At 45.3% G+C, this 19134-nt stretch overlaps 1 protein-coding gene across 2 annotated transcripts in view; it reads right to left on the reverse strand.

The window, feature by feature from the left end:
* The window catches only part of ABHD12 (abhydrolase domain containing 12, lysophospholipase), a 70302-nt gene extending 51894 nt beyond the window's left edge, over positions 1 to 18408 (reverse strand). The window contains exon 1 of one of the 2 annotated variants that reach the window (XM_041734385.1): positions 18029 to 18408. In XM_041734385.1, the coding sequence (XP_041590319.1) occupies positions 18029 to 18219 (191 nt within the window). In that variant the 5' untranslated portion in view covers positions 18220 to 18408. The remainder of the gene's footprint in view (positions 1 to 18028) is intronic. The other variant, XM_041734386.1, reaches the window with a different exon arrangement.
* Between the last annotated feature and the right edge of the window lie 726 nt (positions 18409 to 19134).

Below are 19134 nucleotides of genomic sequence, written 5' to 3' on the forward strand. Positions count from 1 at the left end.
ATTTGGAGCCTCAGTGTCCTCAACTGTAGGGGAATCTGCCTATAAGGCCCATTGTGCAGAGCAAACGAGCAAGGAAACGAAATGCTTAACTCAGTACCTTGCAGATGGAGCAAGCAATGTTAAACTGAATGGAGAGGGCCTCTGTGGGGCTGGGAGTGGGTGAACACATCCTGAGGGCCACATCTGGCCCTGACAGGGGCCCTTTCCTTGGCCAAATTGTCCACCTGAGCTCTAATTTCTTGCTCTGGTAGCCTAAATTACAATTACTCTTTAACCACACCAGTGCTCGAAAGCAGTAGTTTGATGCAGAAATGACTCCAGCAATGCCTTATGTAGCATCAGAAAGGAAGTGAGGCCAGACCAGGTACAGGTCTTGCTGTGGGGCCAGCAGGCTCCTCAGGGGTGGTCTCTGCCCAGCCCTAACAGCTGACAGTCGGACCCTTGGGCCTGAGAATACTTGAACCTTCTACTGAGTCAAAGGACCTTCCTTGAGGAGAGTTCTTCCCGAGTCCCTCTGGGGCACGCCCAAAGCCAAAAGAAGGCCAGGAGGGCACGGTGTTCTCTGCTATGCATGCCGGGTGCTCCCCCACTATCAACTACTAAAGATGGCAAGCCCATGAGCCCCCTCTGCAGAATTACCTGCAGTCACCAGTGCTGCTCACCAATTATCTCTGGTTCTCCGCCCACCCCCCCACCGCCCCCACCCCCGCCTACCGGGGTCATGGTAGGATGGCCATCCCCATCCGTTTTAAAGTTAGAGACTGAGGAAATGTAAGCGAGAAAAGACTTTAGGAGCAGCAACCTTGGGCAAGATGGAGGAAGGGAGGAAGCCCCTGCCCTGGCCTGGCTCCCCAGGTGACCTCAGTGAGGCAAGCCTACAATGGACATACGGCTGGACATGTAGTGGGAGCGAGAGACATACCTGAAAGCCAGGGGGTTTAGGGTAAGACCCAACAATGCGGAACCTGAAGGACTGAATGGTCTCCTCACCATCTCCATTTGGAGTCTCACAGACCACTCAAATTAGCACGTCCAAAACCAAGTTCTTGATCTTCTACTCCCAAAATCTGCTTCTTCTCTAAGTTCTCCACCTCAGCAAACACCATGTGCCCAAGACCCACAGAGGCCCCCAGCAGTCATTCCTGACACTAGTCCCTCACCCCTACCTCCCTCCACTTCCAACCTATACCAAGTCTCCAAAACATATCTCAACTCCATCTGCCTCTAACCACCCCAAATGCTGTCTCTCTGGGGCAGGCCAACAACATACCTTGCACAGAACAGTGGGCCCAAACTTTTGTGACTATACCTTCCACCAACATTTTTTGCAGCATGCCCTCTGTATGTATGCATTTAAAATTAAATTATACGCATGTATAATTGGTCTGCATGTGTATGTTGGTTAATTTCAAATATGAATATAATTGTAAGTTGCAAAATTTCCTTCCCATACCCCATTGACCATGTTTCATATACTCTCTGGATGAACACACCCCACTTTCAGACCAATACCCTGGCCTTCCAAAAGAAACATCTAAATGAAACCTCTATCTCACTACCCTCCTACCATACATCCAGAGAGACCTTTTTCTTTTTTTTTTTTTTTTTTAAGATTTTATTTGGGCAGCCCAGGTGGCTTGGCGGTTTGGTGCCTGCCTTCGGCCCAGGGCATGATCCTGGAGTCCCGGGATCAAGTCCCACATCGGGCTCCCTGAGTGGAGCCTCCTTCTCTCCCTGTGTCTTTCATGCATGCATGAATGAATGAATGAATGAATGAATGAATAAATAAATAAATAAATAAATAAATAAATAAATAAAATAACTGCAAAGATGTCTGTGAGAAGGAAAGGGAAAAAGGGAATATACTTGCAAGATTCAACAGGGATTAGTTTTTCAGAGCTTTATGAAAAAAGCTGATTAACAGATAAATGTAGAAAATTTGCAAGTTGTCAACAAAGCATTAAAAAGAATAAAAATCATCTTGTATCATATGATCCTAAACAAGCACTGTCAACGTACTAATGTAGTATGTCTGCATAAGCTCAATTCCATACTGACTATATCTTATAAAGTTAGGGTCTGTGGTGGAGACACAATGGGCATGGAGCCCATTGTGGTGCTAAAACTCACAACCCTGTGATCAAGAGCTGAGCTGAAATCAAGAAGTGGTCAGAACCAACTGAGCCACTCAGGCATCCCATACTTTGAATTTTCCTATCTGGGAAGACTGAGTTTCCAGACTCTATTAAAAGAGTGTACATTGATAACACAGAAATCATTACTGGAGTTGACTACAGGTACCCCGGACAGATTCATCCTTCAATGTTCGTGGTCACTTATGCTGTGAACTGGAAGGTCCCCTTGACTCACAGTCACTGACCAGACAGCCAGAGGGGCTGGCAAGGTGAGCTTCATGCAGTGCTTTCCCTGGAGGTCTGCTTTCCCCACAGCCTCTGCAGCTGGTATCCAGACCCTGCCAGCCACTCTGGCAAAACTGATAAGATGGGAGCTGCTAAACTACTGAGAAGGTCCCAAAGGAGGCCATCAACCCGAGGAAAGGCTCTGCACAGGCTTGTGACCTCAGAAGCCCACCCCTTAGCACTCTGTAGCTCCTTCACCTACCTTCCTTTCACCCATCATCAGCAATCACCAACTTGTTAGATGCGGTTTTTGAAAGACAAGACACAAGATATGTAGGCTGATCAGGAAGACTGCTGCTTTCAAAGCTCTGCAAACATAGCGTTCCTACTGTTGAGGGGCCTCAGATCAAGACCTGGTGTGGTAGCCTCAGCTCCTACACAAAGGTCCACTGAGTGGACACAGGCATTTAAGTACAGTGGAACCATACCTGCCCACTGCACACAAGTGGCAGCCACCCATCAGATCTTTCTGTGGCCAGCCCTCATATGCAGTCAGAGCCTGGAATCAGCAGCAGGCTTGATTCACCTCTCCAGAGGTGGCTTCTCCCAACCTACCCCTACCTGTCCCCCACTATGCAAATGCGCGTGCAGGCGCACACACACACAAACACACATACACCAGTTCCTAGATTTTTGTAAGCTACAAACTAGCAAAATTTTCCACGAAGTGAGGACTGACACAGTGTTAACCAATTTTTTAGGTTTACCAAGCAAGGATTTCAAAAACTAGCTAATCTGATAACATTTTAATACCAAAAAAAGATACAAAGGACACCGGTCTCAGTATTCAAACACTACATAAATTTACCTTTATAAGATACTTTCTATACTGTCCTTATTCTTTCATTTCTCTTCCATGCAGCAAAAATTTACTTCAAAAACTGCCATGGCCCCTAAGCCAATATTCAGGACTCCTGCTTCTCAGGAATGGTTTCTTCCACAGATTTCTTCCATTTTTCCTGCCTTCCTCTTCACACCTGTTGTCCTGTTTTCTGTTTGCTTTGTACACAAGAGGGACCTCATTTCAGGGCAAAACTCGTTCCAAAAACCCCCAGATCTCACTTCAGGGCTCTTGTTCCTGTATGCTTTCTTTCGTTTATGGAAGCATTACTGGTTACAGGCAAGAAGATAGAATGAAAGAGAATAAAATTCAGTCCCCCTGGGTTTTCTCCTTAGGGTTTCAGATCACCCAACCATGCTCAGAATCCCCAAGGCTGGTGGCAGCCAAACCCACAGAAGTTCTGGGTGGTGTCAAGTACACAGGTGAGAATGAAAGTTAGGGAAAATTTTGTTTCAAAATGCTCACATAAAAGCTCTATAACATTTGTTTTATTTTTTAAACAGCTTTGAGATACAGTTGATATGAACTGCACTTGTTTAAAGTTTCTAATTTTATCAGTTTTAATACATGTGAACATTTTTGAAACCATCATCACAATCAAGATAGTGAACATACTCATCATCCCAAAAGGTTCATTCCTTGTTAATTCCTCCCTTCTGCCCCTCTCTGGTCCCCACGCCCCACCCCAAAAAGTCACAGACCTACTGTCTGCAACTACAGACTAGTTTCATATCAATGAGTATCTTTTGACCAGTTTCTTTCACTCAGCATAATTATTTTGAAACTCACTTGTCTGTTCATTATTGCCTGTATCTTTCCTTTAAAAAAAAAAAAAACAACTTATTTTTTAGAGTTTGCTCTGCAAAACTGAGTGGAAGGAAGGTACAGAGATTTATCATATACCTCTACCCCACACACGTGCACAGCCTCCCCTACAATCAACACCAGCACCAGAGTGGTATGTTTGTTACAAGTGATGAAGCAATACTGACACATCTTTATCACCCAGAATCCATTTACTCTAGGGTTCACTCTTGGTGTTGCACATTCTAGGAGTTCTGACAAATACATAATGGCATGTGGCTACCACTACAGTATACTGCAGAGTCATTTCACTGCCCTAAATGTCCTCTGTGGTTCATTCCTTTTGATTGCTGAGTAATATTCCACTGTAGGGCTATGCTACTCAATTTTAAACACACTTGCTGATGGGTATTTAGACTTTCTGGTTTTCTTTGTTTAAAGGCTTTATTTTTAAGTAATCTCTCCAACGTGGGACTCAAACTTACAACCCTGCGATCAAGAGTCACATGCTCCACCAGCTAAGCCAGCCTGGCACCCAGGATCATTTCCAGTTTTTGCCTATTAAAGATCAAACCTGCTATTACTAATATTTTTGTTTCCTATTTCTTTGGCTTCTGCTTTGATCTTTATTATAGGCTTTTTTTTCTTTTTACTTTGGGTTTAATTCACATTTTCTGTTTATCAGTTTCTTAATATGGAAACTGAAGTCATTGAAGAAGACCTTTCCTCCTTCCTATGGGCATTTGGTGCCATAAATTCCCCAAGGATGCTTTGGAAGCATACACATGTCTTTATTTTCATTCAATGTGGACTACTTTCTAATTTCCTCTCTGACTTCTTCCGTGACCCATGGCTTTATCAAAAGTATATTATTCACCTCTCAAACATTTCAAGATTTTCCAGACATCTTGTTTTTACTAATTTCTAATTTAATTCCTCATAGTCAGAAAACAGACTTTGCATGACTTAAATTCTCTTAAAACTATTGAGACTTGGGATCCCTGGGTGGCACAGCGGTTTGGCGCCTGCCTTTGGCCCAGGGCGCGATCCTGGAGACCCGGGATCGAATCCCACGTCGGGCTCCCGGTGCACGGAGCCTGCTTCTCCCTCTGCCTGTGTCTCTGCCTCTTTCTCTCTCTCTGTAACTATCATAAATTAAAAAAAACAAAAACTATTGAGACTTGTTTTATGGCCTAGAGTATGACCTATCTGGTAAATGTCTGATGTGCACTTGAGGACAACACGTATCTGCTTTTTGGGTTTTTTTTTTTGTTTTTTTTTTTTAATTTTTATTTATTTATGATAGTCACGCAGAGAGAGAGAGAGAGAGAGAGAGAGAGAGAGGCAGAGACATAGGCAGAGGGAGAAGCAGGCTCCATGCACCGGGAGCCCGATGTGGGATTCGATCCCGGGTCTCCAGGATCGCGCCCTGGGTCAAAGGCAGGCGCCAAACTGCTGAGCCACCCAGGGATCCCTGTATCTGCTTTTTGTTGGATGAACTGCCAATCAAGTTAAGTTGGTGAATAGTGCTGTTTAGTCTACTACATTCTTGCTGATTTTCTGCCTCCTATTTCTATCAGTTACTGAAATCTCCGGCTATAATCATGGATGTATCTATTTTCCTCACGGTTCTATTTTGCTTTACAGATTTTAAAGCTCTGTCAATTGCATATAAATATGTTCAAAGTTATGTCCTCTTAATTAATTGATCTCTCTGTCATGAAATGATTTATCACTGATAATTATCTTTGCTCTGAAATCTACTTTGATATTAATACAGCCACCCCTCCTACCTTTTCCTTATGATTTTAATATAATTTTCTTTTTTTAAAGATTTTATTTATTTATTTATTCATGGGAGACACAAAGAGAGAGGCAGAGACATAGGCAGAGGGAGAAGCAGGCTCCTGGCAGGGAGCCTGATGCGAGACTCGATCCCAGGACCCCAGGATCACAACCTGAGCTAAAGGCAGATGCTCAACCGCTGAGCTACCTAGGCATTCTTAATATTGTTTTCTTATCTCTAGCTTACTTTATGTAGGAATACAGTATACAATACACATAACATAGAAAATATGTGTTAATCACCTGTTCATTGGGAAGACTTCTAGTTAACAGTAGGCTACTAGTTAAGCTATGGGGACTCAAAAGTTATATACAGTTTTTTGAGCATGTGAGGTTGGGTACCCCCATCCCCCATATTGTTCAAGGGTAAACTGTATGTAAAATATATATGTAATATATAATATGTAAACATTTCCATAACATGTAAAGCCAGGATTCATTCCCCAAGACTGAGAGTTGGTTACATTTTTCTTAGTTCACAGGTGGAGACCTGAAGAACAATCTTCAAAATCTTATTCGAACACAGGGAGTAACGGGGCCAATTTCACTCAATAGAATTGAAAACATTAAGGCCTTGGGCAGCCCCGGTGGCTCAGCGGTTTAGCCGCCCACAGCCCGGGGCCTGATCCTGGAGACCCGGGATCGAGTCCCACGTCGGGCTCCCTGCGTGGAGCCTGCTCCTCCCTCTGCCTGGGTCTCTGCCTCTCTCTCCTTCTGTGTCTCTCATGAATAAACAAATAAAATCTAAAAAAAAAAAAAAGAGCAGTACCAGATCCAAGATGGCAGCCAGCAGGAGGCTGATGAAGAAGCTCGAAGAAACCCGCAATTGTGGAATGACAAACTTCCGTGACGTCCAGGTTGATGAGGCTCATTCATTGACTGGGCAAGGGCTTACTGTTCCTGACAACCCTCCACATGATAAGGGGCCTTCAGAATCGAAATCGACTTTCCAGCAGAGTACCCATTCAGACCACTCAAACCACCCAAGATCTGGGGATCCCTGGGTGGCGCAGCGGTTTGGCGCCTGCCTTTGGCCCAGGGCGCGATCCTGGAGACCCGGGATCGAATCCCACGTCGGGCTCCCGGTGCATGGAGCCTGCTTCTCCCTCCGCCTGTGTCTCTGCCTCTCTCTCTCTCTGTGACTATCATAAATAAGTAAAAATTAAAAAAAAAAAAGAAAACCACCGAAGATCACATTTAAAACAAAGATCTATCACCCGAACATCGATGAGAAGGGGCAGGTGTGTCTGCCAGTACTCGGCGCTGAGAACCGGAAGCCAGCACCCAAACCCGAGCGAGCAATCAGGCCCTCGGAGCACTGGTGAACGACCCCCAGCCTGGGGACCCACTTCGGGCCGACCTGGCTGAAGAACAAATACTCTAAGGATGGTAAAACGCTGAAGACCTTACAAAGAAATATGGGGAGAAGCGACCTGTGGACTGAACTCTGCCACCACCGATTCCAGATTCCCGTGAGCGGAGACCCCCCCGCCCCCCCGCAAAGCAGGACACGTGCCGCCGCCTGGCTTTTGCTTGCGGCAGTTACTAACTTTCTACAGTTTTCTTAATCAAAAGTGGTCTAGGTAACTTGTAAAGAACGGATTAAAAATTTAAGATGTTCTAAAAAAAGAAAAGGAAAAGAAAACATTAAGGCCTTAATAAAATACACAAGAACAATCCATAAATGTCTCTTTGTTCACAGAGAAGAAAACAAAAACTCATGAGGATGTTGGCAGAATTGTGCTGCTGTGAAAAGGCCTTATTCTCCTGCCAGAGACTAGAATGTTTTACACTACAGTATAGTTTGTTTTCAGGTGCTTTACACACAACTGCATTACCGATTGTTACATAAAGCCAAAAATTCAACGGAGTGCATTTTAAAGATCTTATTGGCTTTATTCAACAATTCATGACTCAGCCAGCATCTAATTCAGCAGACAGAAAGGAGCATGAAGACCTATACAAAATGAAAGGCTTTTACAGGCAGAAGTGAGCATGAACAAGGAAGTTACAATGGGCAAAAAAGTAGATTGTTTTTTGTCTGGTCCCTTTCCTTTAAGGGATGGCAGGGGCCTGTTAAGGCAGATTAACTCACTAGTGCTGATCAGGCATTTCCTGAACAAGTGGTTTAAGATTCCATTTTTGGGAGCGCTGAAGCTATAATTAAGTTAGGTCTTGGTTTGGCAACCTACGGCTTAGCATAAGGGACTCCATTTGAGGCCTGTTGTCTCGTGTTTAACACCCCCTTGTTTTATTTTTCTTTATACCAACTTGCACCCCTTCAATTTTACTGTGTATTTAAGCACTGCCTTTTCCACTGCCTTTGTCCTTCATGACAATGTAAGCTCTGTAAAGGCTGGGACCTGTCTGGCTGTTGTGCAACATTTGTCCATACCCCCTTGCACATAGTAGGGGTATGTGTAACAAGTATTTGTCAGATGAATGAAAGAAGAAGCATGCAAGCAATACTGTTAATACTAATTATCTAGGGAAATTCCACTTTATCATTATCTTCATTGTTTTAAATTTTTATTAAGGTGTCTTTATTACTTTTATCATCAGAAAAAAAATTTAAATGAGAGACTAAGAGGGAGAGAGAGGGTTCCATGGGGACTGCCTTTCACCATGGTGATCACCATCCCCTGGGGTAGGGTCACATGTGGAGATCCTTGCCTTGGTGACTGCAGAATCTCCCTTGTGCGGTCTCCTGAGGCCCCGGGGCTGTAATGGCAGGCTCCCAGCTGGCCTATGCTGGTCTAACAGTCCCTTCCTTCTGGGACCCTAAGCCAAATATCAAATGTCCTGTCTTATTTTCCTTCCCATAGGTTCTGCCACGACGTATCTTACTGAAGCATGCTGTGTCCCCAAACTGTGAGAATTTCTTTTCTTATACCTACAGAAATCTTAGTATGCCAGGGATGCATTGATAGGATGTACTACATCCTGTCAATGAAGTCAGAGCCTGAAAGATGAAATTCTCTGAAGATAAATAGGCACACACAAAAAAAGTCAGAACAACAAAAGACAAAAGTGAGATCAGACTCACCATCTCCTGCCATGCCTGTATTTTGTATTTACTGTAGATATCGTTAAAATATTTGAGCATAAGAACTGATGGCTGCTATAAGAAAAACTGACAGACAACGAACTCCCCGAGAATACGTACTGTTTCCTTCCATCTTCACATTCCCAGTGCCTAGCATGCATGTGACCAACAACCCAAGTAATATAACTATGTGCTGAATAAAACAACCTATGGGCATCCATTTCCAGGTAGAAGCAAAATGATCTTCCAGGACCAGGAATGGCACAAGTCAAGGATGAAAGAAGAAAGGGTGGGAAGTCTCTGTTATACACATGACCAGGAGAAGAAAACAGTTAAAAGCCATATACGTCTCTCAGGGACCCCTGGAACTACTACTACTGCATCAAAATGGCCTGCTTCAGCCCTGAACATTCCTCCCTTCCCATATGAATAGTCTAGTTAATACACCTAAACCTTGCATGGAGATCCCACAAGTTTGGTAAGAACTGAAAACAATCTGAACTTTCTCTTCTTGCCCTAAAGCTCAGGGCAACTGTTTTCAAGTTTCAGAAACAGATCCAAAAGTCAAGCATTCCTGAAATCTGCTTGTATTCCTTCTGTGACGCCTCTTCTCTATCTTCATCTTTGCAAAACGAAGAGTCTTACTCTTCTGAAAACTATTCACATGGACACTCATCAACCTTACCTTCTTTTTACGCTTTTGGACACTTCCATAACAGAGCACAGATATTACGACAACTCCACAAGTGCCATCTCAACAAATTCTACTCAAAAACAGCTATTTGTGTATTAGCAAAACCTGAGAGGTAAGGATTCTGCCTGGGTCCCATACAGTCACTCTATGTTGACCTCAGTTCATGCTGTTCCTCTTCCTACCTCCACCTCTAATCCAGCTGTAACCCCCTCATCATGGGGATGTGTGCAGGATCCCTGTGGAGCCACTGCCCTCCTGCTCAAGGCCCCCAGAATAGGCAGCACTCAAGTACAGGAACAAGCATGGTTTCTCAGACACGCAGCTCACAGATGAAATGACTTCCCGTGACAGCCACTTCTGAAATGTTACATGTCAGAAAGAAGAGTCCCTGCTAGGTAGCATGATTATTCACATTAATGTTTAGCAAATATGGTGGAACAGTATGTTTAGGTCAAGGACAAAGAACTAGGACTATCCAGGTGGAGAAGTGAAAGGGAAACACCTGCAGCGCCTCCGCCCCCACTAGCCCTCAGTGGATAACCATGCTCTTATTTCACAGAGAAAGTAGAAACGCAGAAGACAACTTCGAACACTCCCTCCACAAATCTAACCACCCCCCTGCACCTTCATGGGCCGCTTGGCCAATTTTCATGTCTGGCGATCCTCCAGTTAGCCTTGGGGCAATGGGTCCCAAAGACACCATGCCACCAGTGTCTACAAGGCCAGCCTATACCTACTGGACCATCCCACTGAGCATGGCAACAAGCTTTAACAACAATAGCACTGGTCAGAAGCCTCTCCCTTATCTTTGTTCTCTTTTATAGTAAAACTCCTTTTAAAAAGCTATCTACATTTCTTCTCTCCACCTCTCCCTTGAGCCACTCTTTCAGGTTTTTACCCCCATCATTCCAAGTACTCACTCTTGTCAATCACTCAACTCCATGTCACCAAATCCAAAAGCAGATCAACTTTCTCTGCAACAGGCTTCTCTTCACCCAGCTGCCGCCCATCCGAGTCCTCTTCCTAATCCATTCTTTTGCTTCTTCCAGGTCTCTTCTTCTCCCAGACCCTAACCACTGAGGACCTGCAGCCCAGCCCTCAGACTCCGTCGTGATTCTAAATACCTTCTTCAGGTAACAGTCAGAAGTCAGCCTAACTGCCTGGATCTCTGGCTCCTCCTACCTACTGAATCTGCAAGAGGAGACACCACAATATGCCCCAAACCAAACTCATAACCTCCCAGAGCACTTGCTCTTCCCACAACTGCCCCATCTCAGCACATGGCAGCTCCTTGCCTCTGGCTGCTCAAAAGAAAACTGGTGAAGCATCTCTGACCGTCCTTGCTCTTTCACAGTAAACTACCGCAAATCCTGTTGACCTCTCCTTTGCAAGAGATCCAGACTGCAGCACTTCTTCCCTCCACAGCTACTGCCAGCTCATGCCCCCATCTTCTGTTGCCTGGATGACTCCTAACTGGTCTTCCTGTTCTCTCTGGCTCTCCAGTCCATACCTGTCACAAGTGTCAGAGTGACACGGTAATGACACACATCACATCAAGGCATTTCTCCACTCTAAAGAAGCCAGTGGCTTCCATTCAAATGGAAGCCCTTATCAGAAGGGACTCCTGCCACCTAAATCATGCTTATGTCACAGGTGCTCCTTATTGGCCTACTTTTCTCCTTAGCACCCCAAGCACCTGACACAGCTCGTTCTCACTTGTTTGTTATCTGCCTCCCCTATCAGAATGTAAAGTCCATGAGATGTGACCTGCATCCACTGCTATGGCCTCAGCACTGAAAGTTACTCTATATAACAGGTACTCAAACTCTGCTAAGTGAACAGGTGAAAAAAGTGTTGAATAACCCAACAGTATTGTTACAAATGTTGTAATAGCCACAGATACATTCACTGATCATGATGATAACTGGCTGGGAAGACATACTGAAATAACTTGGGGGCAGAGAAGAGGGGGATAAATTCCTCCTGACCTAATTTAACAGAGCTTTCTCAGTACTCCCAACTAACAATATTAGTAATAATCCTGGGGGTGACCAAAGTAGAAGGTGCCACTGACTCAATGCTCACCGTGCACCCAGCTCTTCTGTACACCTGAGCTTCACTTCAATCCTACAGGGAAGGTATTTCTAGCCCATTACAGAGGAAGAAACAAACTCAAAAGGTAAACAAGTCTCCCCAAGCCACAGAACCTGAAAACACACTTGGGGCTCCGTCATCTATGTGGGCTTTCCTTTAAGATATCAAATGATACTACAATGAGGAGGACCGGCCCAATAGGCCCAAATAATGGGTCTATTGGCTAAATGGACATCTCAGCCAAAGCTTCCTGCTACTGTTCTTCCCTGTGTCAGCATCCCCCATCCTAAGTAATCCTTCAGTTCAGAACAAGATGATTTACCCACTCCTGGTGCTGAAAGAGCCCTCTGTCAAAGCACAAACCCACCCAAACCCAAGTTCTGTGGCATCGTCTCTAGGAGAAGAGCACTGACTTAATCTGCCAGTTTCCAATATCATATTACAGTAAAAATTTTTCCTGTAGACTTCAGTTTGGAAAGAAAAGTGCCCTAGTGGGTTGAGGAGGAATATCACAAGTCTGGAAAGGCAGCCCATCTCCACTGCTGTCAGTATAACCCTGACAAGATGACCCATCTTGGGCAGCCCAGGTGGCTCAGCAGTTTAGCGCCGCCTTCAGCCCAGGGTGTGATCCTGGGGACAGGGGATTGAGTCCCGCGTAGAGCTCTCTACATGGAACCTGCTTCTCCCTCTGCCTATGTCTCTGCGTCTCTCTCGGTCTCTCTCATGAATAAATAAATAAAATCTTAAAACAAACAAACAAAAAAAAATGACCCATCTTCTACACCTCTCTCCAAGGCTACCTTTATGATAATGTCTTTAGGAGCCTCTAATCTACTCAAAAATATCTCCAAGATATGAGCAGTGTTTGCCCAGTTACAAGACAGACACTCCCTTGAGAAAGGAAAGTATACATTGGCTAAAAAGGAACTGGAAAGGAAGCAAAGATACAGGGCACAAAGTCCCACCAAAGAGGGAGACATCAGAGAAGCGCTAGATCCCAGTGTCCTGGGTCCGGAGTTGGAGTGTGGCCTTGATAAGATAAACCACAACTGGGAAGAGATGGACCCAGCTGGGGGCCCCAGCTGAGGTGCCATAAACAAAGCCTGCCCCCTTGCTTGTCCCAGTCCAGGCACAGAACGTACTCTCGGGAGTGGAAGGAGAAGGGGAATGGAACAAACTAAACTGGGCAGCCTGGGTGGCTCAGCACTTTAGCGCCACTTTCAGCCCAGGGCGTGATCCTGGAGACGCAGGATCGAGTCCCGCATCAGGCTCCCTGCATGGAGCCTGTGTCTCGGCCTCTCTCTCTTTCTCATGAATAAGTAAATAAATAAAATCTTTAAAAAAAAAAAAGTAAACTTTAACTGCAAAAGCTAGCTCAGAACCTTCTAACCTTCTCAGTATATAAAGGAAGAAAACACATTCTAACCTCTCAGTATACAAAGAGATACCATGCAAAGAACTTCTGGGGTGAGCTCAAGAAGGCTGATGTTGAAGGAGATGAGTATTATTAACCTCAGCCACCTGCCTTTCTGGATTACAGTGAAACCATTAGCAGCTGGATGAAGTTCCTTGCTTTGGGTCAAAGAGGGACTGAGGGTGATGCCTCAGGTTCCCTGTATTTACATGCAAGGATCAGCAGCTATGAAATGCAGCCTCCCATGCAGCCCACTGACCTCAGTCACTGGCAGAACCACTTATGAGCTGGGGGTAGAAGGATAAAGACTAATTCACTGAAGCATGCAGACCCATAAATCTCACTATCACCTTCCTAGAGTCCAAATTAGACCACTTAAGCCTTTAAAGCATAGTCCCCAAAACTCTGGGGGTTACTGAAAAAGAACAGAAAAGGCTCATGAATCACTTCTTTGCCAAAAATTACCAGATATTGTACAAAATTAATATCTAGTCCTTCCTCTCAGGAAGTCCAGGGTCAACATATGAGTTAGATAAACATTTACCTTTAAAAACGACCAATCCAGAAATTTTAAAAAACAAAAAATGTTTTGTTTTATTCCCAAGTTATTTTTTTATCTGAATTAGTTGCCAATGTTCACAAAGTTTGAGTTCACACATACACACACAAACACACAACCAGCTACTCTTCTAGAGAGACTGGGTGATCTGGCCATCTTAGGACCACGTTTCTTGCCAGGGTCAGTGACAGGAGAGGGTGCAGTAGCTGCTTTCAGACAGAAGATGTTCTCTCCACTTCTCCAGAACCCTCAGCAGCATCCTGGTCTCCCAGAATTAATTAATAAAAAAAATATTTTCTTTGGGAGAAGAAATTTCAGTGTATATCTCTGTATTGATATACTACTTGCTAGACTAAATAATCAAGGGGGGGGAGCATATAAGCACACAAAATTAGGGAACAGCCCCAGATATAGAGGAAAAAGTTAGATAAAACAGATGATTTTCTATGAATGCATAAATCACCAAAACTAAACCCAGAAAGAGAGTAAATCTAAAAGAGCACCAGGCTTAGGTAGTTTTACAGGGCAATTTCACCAAAATTTGAAAAAACAAATCATTTCAAAAGCATTTAAACTGGCTAAAGCAAAGAAAAGAAAAAGCTTTTAATAAAACTAAAGAAAGTACTAAAACAACTTGATAAGGATTACATTTAATATATAATTTTTTAAATTTTTATTTATTTATGATAGGGACACAGTGAGAGAGAGAGAGGCAGAGACACAGGCAGAGGGAGAAGCAGGCTCCATGAACCGGGAGCCCAACGTGGGACTCGATCCCGGGACTCCAGGATCGCGCCCTGAGCCAAAGGCAGGCGCCAAACCGCTGTGCCACCCAAGGATCCCAAGGATTACATTTAAAAACAAAATTACACACTAGTCTCACAAATGACAATGTAAAATGACTAAGTTAAATATTAATACAATCTGGCTACACATTAACAGAGTTTTCAATGATGATTCAATAATATAAAAACTGTTACTAGAATTCATATTAACAGGTCAAGGAAAGACATCTACATGATAATTTCACAGACACTAAAACAGCATTTGATAAAATTCAAGAACCATTTTTGATTTAAAAAACAAACAGCAACAACACACCCTGTAGTAAAATAACTAGTGTGGCAAAAATATTAAAAGTATTCTCAGTAAAGTAAGGAACAAGACATCATCCCTTGTATATATTCTGTTCTAGAAATATAATGCAACCAAAAAATGAGAAACAAGAGATATAAAAAAGTAGAAAACATGGGATGAAATTCATATTATTTGTAACTGACATATGATATCTGAAATTCCAAGAGAACCAACTGCAAAAACAACTAGAAACAATGATTACATAAGTTGCTGCTTACAAAATTAGTAAATACAATAATAGATATACGTAATATAAGGAAGGATTCTATTTTCAACAACAAAAAAGATCAAGTAATTAGAAATAAACAAATTACAGGATTTTTAAACAAACCACATTTTATTTTATTTTATTTTTAAATATTTTATTTGTTTATTCATGAGAGACACAGAGAGAGAGGCAGAGACACAGGCAGAGGGAGAAGCAGGCCCCATGTGGAGCCCGATGCAGGACTGGATCCCAGGTCTCCAGGATCACACCCCAGGCCAAAGGTGGCACTAAACCGCTGAGCCACAGGGCTGCCCAACAAACCATATTTTAAAAGACGTTTCTGAGACAACTGGAGAAATGTGTATGTATATTGGGTATTAAATTACTAAGAGGCAATAATAAATTGTTAATTTTGATAAATATAAAGAATTTTTGATAAATATAGCAATAAGATTATATATATTTCAAAAGTCCCTATTTAAGCTATACTGTGAAGTAGCTATGTATAAAATTGTTTTAAAATATTCTAGTCCCCCACCCTACAAAAATATGGAGGGAGGAGAGACAAATGATTCAAGATCAGCAAAATATGGCTGTTTAAGAAGACCTGATGGATACATCGAGGTTCATTATATTGTCTTCCCTTTTGTCTATCTGAAATGTGCCAAACAAAGGCAAGTAATGAAAGACCCAAAGGTATACAATAGGCTTATAAAAACACACAAAAATTGCCACCTAACAATTAAAAATGCAAATTAAAGCTACAAATCAGATGTCATTTTCATCAATCAGGTAGAAAAAAAGGTTAAAATATTTGGTAACATTAAGTATTGACAGGAAGGGGAGGCAATTGACACTGCTGGGGAAAGTACCCATCAGTACATTGGAGGGCATTTTGGCCTCACCTTTCAAAATTATAAACACACACTCCTTGGTCCAGCAATTCCACTTCTTAGTTATCTACTCTACGTATACTATTTGAATACGTATTTTCTGCCACCTACTATGTTCATGCACTGGAGACAGAAAAATGGAAGAAACAATGCCCCTGCTCTCTTAGGGCTTCCATCCTTATAGGGGAGGAGACAACTAATAAAGCAAGTCAACTACACAGACAACTGCAAGGTCAAGAGAGAGAGATAAAAGTGTGATGATAAAAGCAAATAGACCACGGGCATTGGGAGTGGCAAGAAGTCTATTTTGAATGGGCTGGTCTCAGGGAGGGCCTCTCTGAGGACGTGACAGTTGAGCAGAGACCTGGGTGAAGGAGAAAACAAAAGGAGACGAATGTCCAGGAGAGCATTCCAAGAAATAGGGAAGGAAGACATGAGGTAACACAAATTTGGCTTTCCTGCCATCTGCTTTACTTTTTATTACCTAAGAGTCCTTCCTTCCTCCAAAGGATATGAGTACCAATTGAATGTCTTTCTCCTGACACAAAAAAAACAAAAACACAAACAAAGCATATCATTTTAATACCGTACATCTTTCCAGGAAGGTACCAGGCCAGCACTGTTTCCCCAAACACTAATGTGCCTAACAATTTCATTTCTTCAAAGGAAGAATTCCCAAACTTATCTAGGTGTTAGATAAAACCGATTAAACAAACAAACAAAAAAAACCACAAAAGTACATCAAAGCTACTTATGAGTCTTTAGTGCAGATAACCTTTCCACAAAAAGAGAACAAATTAGTTTCACAAAAGACACTGCCCAGTGTAAAGGTAACTTTACACACACACACACACACACACACACACAAATACTGTCAGTTCTTGCCCTTCAGGAAGAATGTTAACAGTGGAGACTACAATTCGTTCCATGAGTTTTTAAACAATGAGGTTAAAATATTAAGGTGTCTATTTGGATACATATTTCTATTTTTTTCAATTTCATGATCTTTTAGGCAATGATATTTTTAGGGACTATCTGGATAAATATTTGACACTGAAGCAGCCAGTGTCAATTAAGGACATTCCAGCTGACCCCAAAAGAAATGACTCTGCAACACCTGAGAACGTTACATACTAACTTCTTCAAAACCATGAAAGATCCAGATTTCAAAATTGCCTTGAACGATAACGTTCTGAGAACAGCCAGATTAATTATGGAGCCAGCAAAGGGGGAGAAATTTGTCCCTATGAAATACACTACCTTAGTCTTGAAATCAGCTCTACCTGGATACATTCATCCCCTACTCAGAGGGAGAAATCGAAAGACTTCCAGGTTCTCCAAGTCTAGATTCTCCACGCAGACAAATTTCAAGCAGCACTAGCCGTCTGCACACGCACCCACAGGCTTCCCTGCAACAGCCGAGGATGCGGCGTACCCTGGGCGACAGCACACCATTTAACCTTTCCCCCAAGGGCCTCATTCGTTCTGGGCAGAGAATGCCACTTCTTGACAACTAGTCACCGGAGACGCTCAGCAAAGTGAGACCCGGGACCAGGTAAGCTTCGCAGACGCCAGCCCAGCGAGAGGCGCGGTCGGTTCCGGGCTCCCCGCAGAGCTGAGGCGAAGGATGCCAGCGAGGCCCGGACCTGCAGCCCACCGCCCGCGTCCCCTCCTTGCGGGGCGTCCGGGGGCCGCAGCAGGGGCGCCCCCGGGCCCTCCCCCCAGGCCGGGCGGTGGCCGCCTGCGGCTCGCAGCCCCCGGGAGGGACGCTGGTCCAGCCCGCGGACGGGGTCCCACCGGTCACCCGGGAAGGGTAGGGGCACGGCGCTGGGCTCCACGGAGGGCCAGAGGAGGGCACCGGAGGGTGGAAGGGCGGTCGGGGCGCTCCCGCAGGCGGGAACCGAGGGAAGGATGCCCGCGGGCCACACCTGCGGGCCACACCTGCGGGCCAGGCGAGGGAGAGCGCCGGGGGAGGCTGGGAGAGGGCACCGGCGGGTAGAGGGACGGGGGCGCTGCGGTCAGCGAGAACCTCGCGGGGAGCCGGGGGCAGGCACTCCCGGCGCCCTACCTCACCTGCCCAGCGCCCGCTTCATGCCCGCGTCCGCGGCGCAGCGCGGCTCCGCTGGCCCCTTGCCCGCCAGGCGCAGCTTCTGCTTCAGGCGGCAGGCGGCGTCCAGCGCCGCGGCGGCCGAGCCGGAGGAGGATGAGCCCGAGGCGGCGCAGCGCTCATGCTCCAAGGCGACGGGCTCGGCCCGCTTCCTCATCCCGCGGCCGACGCGGCCAGCTGCCGACGGTGCCCGCTGGCTTCGCCCGCCCGCCCGCCCGCCCGCGCCGCAGCCGCCGCCGCCGTCGCCGCCACTCACGGGAGCCGCAGCCGCCGGGAGCCCGCAGCCCCTAGCATCCCAGCCCCAGGCCGCGGCGGCGGCCGTACGGACCGGCGCCCGGGACAGGGCAGCCGCGCCGGCCAATCGGCGCCCGGCTCCCGCCGGCCCCGCCCCCGCCGTGCTTCCGCGGGGAGCGCGCCCAGCGTCGCCGGCGCACGCCCGCGGCCATTTTGGAGAAGGGCGGCCCGAAGCCTTGCAGGGCGTCACGGTGCGGGCAGCGCCAGGGGACCAGTGATGCTGGCGGGTGTGGGCTGGTGGGCGCAGGGCCGGGGATGCCTGAGCCAGGGTCCCCGGCGCCGCGAGCGGACGCGCCTGGCCCTGCCCCGGGTCCAGGGCCCGCGCCGCGGGGACAGCTGGCTCTTTCATCTCCCGCTCTGGCTCGTGTTCACTAGGGCTGGAGACCCAGTGGGAGGGAACCCCTCGGAAACCTGTTTATGAGGACAGAAAGCAGAGGGTAACAAACCACCATCCTCATGACTTATAACTATTTTTCCCACAACAGTTTACTATGAAAAATATGCTTTTAGGTACTTTTTGTTGGACACAAGCATATAAGTAATTTAACTTTTAACTTTGGGGCTGAACATATGAAAATTGAATTAACAATTAACTTCTTAAAAACCATTTCATTTTATATTTTTGTGAAGCAATTTAGTAGCAGCTGGTGGCGGTCCGCCTTGCTCCGCACTCAATAGAGTCAAACTTGATCTGGGCTTGTAGGTTCCAGCCCTGGATTGAGTGTGGGGATTACTTGAAAATCTTAAAAAATGGGATCCCTGGGTGGCGCAGCGGTTT

This window comes from Vulpes lagopus, chromosome 19 (assembly GCF_018345385.1).
Source record: "Vulpes lagopus strain Blue_001 chromosome 19, ASM1834538v1, whole genome shotgun sequence".
In the NCBI taxonomy this organism is placed as follows: Eukaryota; Metazoa; Chordata; class Mammalia; order Carnivora; family Canidae; genus Vulpes; species Vulpes lagopus.